General features: G+C 64.4%; 1 protein-coding gene across 1 annotated transcript in view; it reads left to right on the forward strand.

Moving 5' to 3' along the window:
- ATP5F1D (ATP synthase F1 subunit delta) overlaps nt 1–2,658 on the forward strand; it is a 3,703-nt gene extending 1,045 nt beyond the window's left edge. The window contains exons 2-4 of the mRNA XM_064174876.1: nt 689–831; nt 1,803–1,930; nt 2,604–2,658. Of these exons, the coding sequence (XP_064030946.1) occupies nt 689–831; nt 1,803–1,925 (266 nt within the window). The 3' untranslated portion in view covers nt 1,926–1,930; nt 2,604–2,658. The remainder of the gene's footprint in view (nt 1–688; nt 832–1,802; nt 1,931–2,603) is intronic.
- The last annotated feature ends 5,521 nt before the right edge of the window (nt 2,659–8,179 follow it).

The following is an 8,179-nucleotide window of genomic DNA, read 5'->3' on the forward strand; positions in this document are numbered from 1 at the left end:
ACTTTTAGGGCTCCCAGCTTGGCATTCAGGGAACTTAACGGGCTCTCAGGCTTGCATTGGGGACCCTTGGGCTCCCAGCCCTGGCATGAGACCATTTAGGGCTCCTGGCCTGGCATTCAAGGGACACTTTACACCTCCCAGCCTGGCTTTCAGGGACACTTTACACCTCCCAGCCTGGCATTTGGGGACCTCTTGGGCTCCCAGCCTGGCATTTGGGGACCCTCTGAGCTCCTGGCCTGGCATTTTGGGACCTTTTGGACTCCCAGCTTAGATTTGGGACCCTTTATGCTGAGAGCACCAATCCTGGGATCCTCCAACTCTGACCTTTGCTGGGATCTCTGCTTCCCCAAGGGTTGGGCTGGAGGATATCTGAAGGGGACCTACAGGAGGGTCTTGTGATGCCAGGGGGAGAGGAAGAGTGAAACTGGATGTTAGGAAGAAGTGAGGGTGGGTGAACTCCTGGCACAGGTTTGCCCAGGGAGGTTGGAGCACAGAAGCACAGAATGGGATCAAAGATCCCATTCTGTGCTTCTGCTCCACAACCTCCCTGAGCTGTCAGCACCAGTCTGGATGAGACTTTGAGCCACCTGTTCGTAGGAACTGAGTCCCTGCTGGGCACTGTGAGGTTTTGTTTTGGCCAAGGGATGGTGGAGGTCGTGGGGGTTGAGCTCTCCAGTGCTGTCCTGAGCTGAAGCACCTCTGCAGCCCTGCCTGACCCGGGCCTGCCCTCCTGCCTTCGCAGTGAGCAGTGGCTCCGTCACCGTCAACGCCGACTCCACCGTGCAGGTGCTGGCAGAGGAGGCAGTGACCATGGACATGTTGGATCTGGCTGTGAGTATCCTGCTCCTCCCTGTGCCAGGGCATCGTGGAACCAGGCAGGGTTGGAAGGGGACCACAAGGAGCAGGCAGTGCCAACCCCTGCCATGCCCAGGGACACCCTACCCTAGAGCAGGCTGCACACAGCCTCAGCCAGCCTGGCCTCAAACACCTCCAGCCATGGGGCCTCAACCACCTCCCTGGGCAACCCTGCCAGGCTCTCACCACTCTCCTGCTCAACAACTTCCTCACCTCCAGCCTCACTCTCCCCACTCAGCTTTGCTCCATCCCCCTCACTCCTGCCACTCCCTCACAGCCTCAAAAGTCCCTCCCCAGCTTTTTTGTAGCCCACTTCAGACCCTGGCAGGCCACAAGAAGGTCACCTGGGAGCCTCCTCTGCTGCAGCCTGCACAGCCCCAACTCTTTCAGTCTGTGCTCACAGCAGAGCTGCTGCAGCCTCTCAGCATCCTCCTGGCCCTGCTCTGTTCCCAGATCCTTCCCTGGCTGTAGGAATTGTGCCCAGGCCTTGACTGTGCTGCTCAGGGAGGTGGTTTGGGGTCACCTTCCTTGTGGCACTTGGGGATGTGGTTTAATGGTGCTGGTGGTGCTGGGTTGCTGGTTGGACTTGGTGGTCTTAAGAGGCCTTCTCCAACCAGAAGGGTTCTGTGGTTGAGGCTGAGCTTTCCCCAGGGCTGCTCCTCGGTGACCTCCCCACAGGCCTGTGCAGTCACTGCAGGCACTTCCCTGCCCACAGCCAGGTGCTGCTCTTGCCCCTCTGCACCCCTCTTAGTCCTCAGGTCAGCATTTGCCCGGCAGGGCCGGTGATGAGAGCTCAGGAGCTCTGTGGGGGCCCTGCCTGGAGGAGGGAAGGGAGGGACGAGAAGGGAGGGACGAGGAGGGAGGGGGAGAGTCGGGAGGGGCTGTAGGACAGGTCAGCTGCCCCCGGGGGGCTCTCAGTGCCACATTCCCTCTGCTCTCCTCTTCAGACTGCGAAGTCGAACCTGGAGAAGGCTGTTTCAGAGATGGCTGCAGCGTCTGATGAGGCAGCCAAAGCAGAGGCTCAGATTAAAGTAGAAGCTAATGAAGCCCTTGTGAAAGCCCTGGAGTGATCCAGGTGAGTGCCACCTCTGTCCTGCCACCTCCTCTGTCCCCACCGAGCTGACCTGCCCCTGCCAGACACCTCCCCTGGCAGCCTGCAGGCAGGTGGAGGAGGAGCAAGGGTTTGTGTTGGGGTTTCAGGGAGCAGTGACACAGAAGCTGTTCCCTTTCTGGGGTCCTCCACTTTCTAAAGGGCTTGTGGAGGGTCTTGGGGTGGCCTGGCTGTGCTGCTGTGACCCGGGCTGGGAGCCTGCTGTCACTGCTGGGGCTCTGCTGCTGCCAGGGAAAGCCACAAGCATGCTGGGGGCCCCAGGAGAGAGCAGTGTGTGGCCTCTGCACACAGACAGCTGCTGGCTCAGGGTGGGCAAAGCCAAGCTGCTTACCCTCGTGGCCCCTTCCCTCTCTCCCCTGCTAGCACTGCCTCATGCCTCAGCTGGGACACTCTGTGTGCTGTGCCTGGCAGGTGAGTCACCACAGCCTCCCCTGCAGGGGCAGGGCAGCAGCTCCCCCACTAATCTCTGCCTCCTGCTCTTTGGCCACTGAGGTCAGGTCCAGGAGGGCTGCAGGCTCTTGTTTACTCGTGGTGGTTGAACAGCCCAAGCAGGAGCCAAGCCCTGGGTGCAGGCTGCGCCGCTCTGCCCTGGCCCAGCCCTCCTTCAGCCCTGCCAACTCCACCTCTTGCCTTGCAGGAGTCCCACCGCTGGTGCAGGGAAGGCCTGGGGTGTCCTGCGTGTCCTGCTTCCCGTGCTGCAGATGGAGAGGACAAACGGAGGCGGAGAGCAGCTGTGATCAATTAAAAGGGATGAAATCCTGCCCGGCAGCTCCCTCGCCTCCTTCCCGGGCACCAACCGCGCCTGGCGCTGTGCCACCGCTGCCCGCCCTGGGCGGCTCCTGCCCTGCGCAGGGCTCTTGCTGTGGGGGCAGTCCGCCGGGGGGGGGCTGTGCTGTCCTGGAGGTTGGCCTGCAGGAGGTTGCTCAAGCAGATTTGTCTAACCCCCTGCCTGTGCTGTCAGCCACCTCCACTAATCCAGGGGCCGGCAGGATTAGGGCAGCGCAGGAGGAGGCACCCAGAGGGCAGCACAGCTCTGTGCCAGGGGTGCTGCCCTGCCTCCCCCTGCCCATCCTGGCCCTGCTGCTGCAGGATTCACCTCGGCTGGGGCTCATTCTTCCCAGAAACTCCTCCAGTTCTCACAAACTCAAACACAGAAGTTCACCTCAGTGTGAAGGTTGTTTGGTGTGGGGTGCTGGAAGCCTGCAGCAGGCTGCAGAGAGGAGTGGAGCCTTCCTGGAGGCTTTCAAGCCCCACCTGGGTACATTCCTGTGTCCCTGCCCTGGCTGATGCTGCTTTGGCGGGCTGTTGGACTCCATGATCTCCAGGGGTCCCTTCCAACCCCTACGGGGACCCCAGCTGGTCCTTCTTGCAGCTGGACAGCAGCTGCAGGGCTTGGACCCGTTCCCTGCTGCTGCTCTCACGGAGCCAGGGAGCTTTGCTGCTTTGCCTTGGACGGGCTTGGTGTGTGGAGAGGGAGTCGGATGGGCGGTGGGGAGGCCTTCCTGCATCCCGGGTGCTGGGGATGGCTGCTGATGCTTGCTGAAGCTGCTGCTTGCCTGGGGCGGTTGTGAGCTGGCCAAGGAGGCTGCCTGGGCTCCTGGCAGCTGGGGGAGGGACTGGGAGATGCTGGTTTGTCTGCGGGGAGCTCGCCGGGCCCCGCACGCCTCCAGAAGGAGCAGCGCTGCTGGGAAGGAGCAGGTTGGAGCGAGGGGCAGGTTCTGCCTGTGCCAGACACCCAAGGACGTGTCTTGCCAGCGGCACCATTGCTGCCAGGCTCCTCGCTCGCTGCCGTCCTCCCTGCCCTCCCTGGAGGGATTTCAGGCTCTCTCCGAGCCAGCTCCCCCAGCCCGGGTCACCAGCCGAGGCAGCCGCTGTCCCGCGGCCTGTGGGGCTGCAGCCCCTCCACCTGGCTCCCCTCCCTTTGTGCTCTGCCAGCCTGGCACCGCGCGTTGCCTCCCGTGTGTGGGCAGCTGCTGCAGCAAAGGTGGGGCAGCAGGTCCAACCTCCTGCCTGCCTCCCCGGGGCCACAGCTTGGGCTCCCTGAGCTCTCCTGAGCGGGGCAGGGCTATTTTGGGCTGTCACCCAGGATGTAATCTTGGCTGCCTCCTCTCACACCACCACCTCCTCCCCCTCCTCTCGCTCACTTCTGTTCTCCCTTCCTCCCTCCACAAAATAGTGCCTGTGGTGTTAGATTTCTCACTCTGGAGCTTATTAAAAGCCTCAGCGTGCTGACGTGGAGCCTATTTGAAGCTCAGCCGACTTCCAGCCTCTGAGGCTGCTCCACTGCCTTTTGCCTCCCTTCCCTCTCTCTTGTTTTCTTTCCCTTCGCTTTAAAGGTCATTCCTTGTGCCTCGCAGGAGCAAAGCCTCAAAGGCAGAGCGAGCGCTAATTAAAACGTCTTGGGAATAGCTGGGGAAGGACAAACTCCGCTGCCTCTTCCGCCGGCTGCCGCTCGCCCCTGTCCCCGCTTTCTATTCCCGGCACCGCCGCAGCGCCCGCCGCTCGACGGAAGGTGCCTGGCTCAGAAGGGGAGGGGGGGGGTTGGTTTGTTGGGTTTTTTGGGGGGGGTTGGTTGGGGTTTTTTTTTTTTCGCTGTGCTTTATTTCATCTGATGGAAGAGCGTTGGCGAGGCCGGGAAGCTGGGAAGCGGCCAGCTGCTATTTTTAGGAGGGGAAAAGAGTGTCTCCGTCAGCGTCCTCGCAGCAGCTCTTCCCACTGCCTCCCGCTGGCTGTGAGGAAGGAGGGGGAGGGAGAGAGGATGATGAAGGCAGGAGGAGGAGGTGGCAAGAATCTGGCCGTGCCCACCCCTCGCATTGTGCCCTTGGCTGGGTTCTCCTCCCTGTGACGCCTGCTGGGAATTGTAGTCTTTTGTATGGGGGGGGGCAGCAGTGAGGACACACGCGTGTCCCGCCTGCCCGCGGGGCTTAAGGGTGGCAGTGCCCCCGCGGTGTTGCAGAGGCTGCTCTTCTGCCAGCGGGCAAGGTCCCGCGTGGGTGTGGGGAAAGGGAGTTCCCTAAACCCCACTCTGCCAAGCTGCTGGCACTGCCAGGCGGGACCGGAGCGGGGCAGGGCAGGATCTGCGCCCTGGCGCTGCAGCCCCTCTCGGGTACCCTGCCCGCGGTTTGGGGTGCGGGTCCAATTCTCAGGGTGTCCCTCTCGTGGCCTCGGCTCTCAGGCCCTACCTCTGTCCTCTCCCATCGCCGCTCCCTGTCTGGGGCTGTCAGCGTGGGCGGTCTCCTCCTCCGGCTGCCCGCGCTCAGCTCTCGCTCCCTCTGCCCACGCTGGAGCCTCCATCAGCCGCATCCCGCCGGATGCCACCAAAACCATCTCCCTGCCTCTCTTTGGTGCAGGAGATGTGCGGTGCGGCCGAGCTGCGGAGGCGAACCCCTTCCCTGCCCCCAGCTTGCTTCAGGGCTGCAGGGATGGAAATGGACAGGGTGGTTGGGGTCAGGCCCTGGTGTGGACTACCCTGGTGTGACTCAGTAGATGAATCCTCCCTCTCCTTCTCTCTCTTCCTCGCCCCTCTCCTCTCTCCCTCCCCACACCGGCTTGGCTCCGCGGACCTCGGGGCCATCCCAGCTGGCTGCCGCTGGAGCTCTGGCACTTGCCCTTGGCTGCAGGCCAGGGCAGAGAGGTCCTTCCGCGGCGGTGGGGGCTGGGGCAGTGCCTGGGCCCCCGCTCAGCAGGGAGGACGCAGGGCTGGGAGCATCAGCGCAGTTGTCCCGGGGGCCCTGGGTGTTTGCCTGCGGCTCTCGGGCGGGGTGGGCGTGCGAGGGAAGTGCTGAGGCCAGGAGGGAAGGGCTGCCTGGAAAACGGCGTGAGCGGGGCCGGGGCCGCTGCCGCCCTCCCCCTTCCTTTCCACCGAGGGCTTTCGCCCATGACTTGCATCTCCTGCTGCCAGATGCAGGGCGGGGAGCTGGGCCGCGGAGTGCTCGGAAAGTGAAGCATACCCTGGCTGCCGCCGGCGGCGCTTCTCCGGGGGATGATTTCCGAGAGGGACCAGGCTCTGCTGGGCCAATTCTGCCGCTGCTGCTGCTGCCGCTGCCGTCCCCTCCCCGCACTTGGCCACTTTGGCCTTTCCACTGTCCCACCCAGCTTGAATGCAGGGGAAAGGTTCAAGCTCTCATCTCTCTCCGCAGGAAAAAAAAACCCCAAACCCCGAATTCCCACCACAGCCCCAGGCCTCCCCAGCTCCCGGCAGCTCTGACTCACCGGGCACAGCCATCCCTTTGCCAGCCCAGCCCCGCGGTGCCATCGCCTCATGCCCTCAATGCCCACCTTGCGACACCAGGGCTGCCTCCCGCCCCTCGTCCTGCCGTGGGAGATAAAGGACAGCTCCACTCACAGCCCCCCCCCCAGGAGCATAGGGAGCCCCAGGGCCCAGCAGGTTCCTGCCAAGGCTTTGTGGCACCCGGGTGCAGCCCCGGCTCTGGCCGCGACCCCTCCCTGTCCCCTGCGGCCGTGGGCTGCTGGCCCAGTGCCAGCGTGGAAGGTCGGCAGGGGCTGGCAGCAGGAGCCTGGCCGTGTCCTTGGGCCACGTTGCCCTCGGGTGGCTCGGAGGCTGTGTCCTCGCAACTTCCTTCTGCGGGAGGGGGGGGGCAGGGCTGTAATCATTAACCCGCCCGCGTTCGTCGTTCCGTCCTCTAACCTTTTCCCTCTGGGCTTCCAGAGCTGGAAAATGCTCCTTCTCCGCTGACCTCCCACGCACGTGGGCCCCGTGGTGGAAGAAGCATGGCAGAGCTCAGGGAAAAATCCCTGCGGGGCAGAAGCGAGGGGACCTGGGACAGGGGCAGGACCTGGCCAGCCGCGGGTTCTGGGTGCTGGGCTGGTTTTTGGGGGGGGGGATTTGCCGGCAGATGGGCAGTGGAGCCGTGGGGAGCTCTGTGCGTGTGTGTGTCCCCTCCCAGCTCCCCCGCCCTCGACAGTCGGGGTGCAGGAGCAGCTGCTGCAGAGGGCAGGTGCTGCAGCAGCAGGATGGTGCTTGTCATGCAGCTCCTGCGCCAACAGCCCGGGGCGCTGCGCTGGCGAGAGCGGCAAAGCTTGGCCCCGGGCACCTTCTCTCTGCGGGGGAAACTGAGGCACAGCCACTGGCAGGCTGCGGGGAGCAGCGTTGGGAGCAGGGGAACCCCACGAACCCTCTGCTGCAATGTGCTGCTCAGGGATTGCCATTTTGGGGTTCCCCACCCCCCGGGGGGCTGCTGGGGGTCGAGTGGGGCATGGCACATTGCCCTGTGGTCCCAGGTGCCCTTGGCAGGGATTTGGGGGGCTGTGGGCTCAACCCTCGCTTGGGGCAGCTGGAGGCAGACCAAAGCCATAGGGTGTGGGGAGGGGGCACAGTGCCCTGTGCTGGGGGTCTGAATGAAGCCTCCTTCCTCCCCAGCCCCCCCCCCTACCCCCCCAGCCGGGGCCATGACCCGTGCGGGGCAGGGGAGGCCGGGGCGGAAGCTGCTGCCAGCTGGGCTCGATGCCGGCTACAAAGGCAGCCCAGAGAGCCCGAGCGGAATGAGGTGGCACCGGTCCAGGTTCCCACGGCAGCCCCGGTGCAGAAAAATACACCCGGAGCTGGTGGCGGTTGCCACTGCGATGGGCTGAGTGCCACGCTGCGGGGGGGCGGGGAGTGCACAGCCCTGGACCCAGCTGTGCCAACCACAGGACCCCGGTGCAGGGCAGTGGGAGCGCTGCTGGGTGGCAGAGCTGGGCGCTGGCAGGGACCAAAGGCTCCTGCCCCTGCTTCCCGTGCCCCCGCCTGCCCTTTGATGTGCCGGGACTCGCCCTTGGTAAAGCTGGGAGGTTCCCAAGGAGTTCCCGACTGGAACAGAGCATCCCAGCACCCAGTGGAGACCCCAAGCAGGTCCCAGGCTCCGTTCACAGCTCGGGTTTGGGCTCCAAACCCCCCACGAGTTCCTCAGTTGCTGGCGGAGCAGCCCGGGAGGAAGCTGCTGCAGCTGGCCCCGGAGTGGAGCTCTTCCTGGCGGGGCTGCGCCGGGCTGGGGGCCCGGGGTGGGGAGGGGAAGCTGAGGAGGGAGGGGGCCAGGACCAGCTGCCCCTTTGGGAGGCCCCCAGCATGTGGCGGGCAGGAGGAGATGGCAGTGCCCTTGCCCCTCACTGCCTCCAGGGCCTTCCATGTGCCAAAGCAGTGTCAATAGGAGGGATTGAGGAGCGCCACTGGAGTCACTTCTGCCACCACCAGCCTTGGGTGTCGACCCCTCCATC

Source organism: Pogoniulus pusillus, chromosome 41 (assembly GCF_015220805.1).
Source record: "Pogoniulus pusillus isolate bPogPus1 chromosome 41, bPogPus1.pri, whole genome shotgun sequence".
NCBI classification, from domain to species: domain Eukaryota; kingdom Metazoa; phylum Chordata; class Aves; order Piciformes; family Lybiidae; genus Pogoniulus; species Pogoniulus pusillus.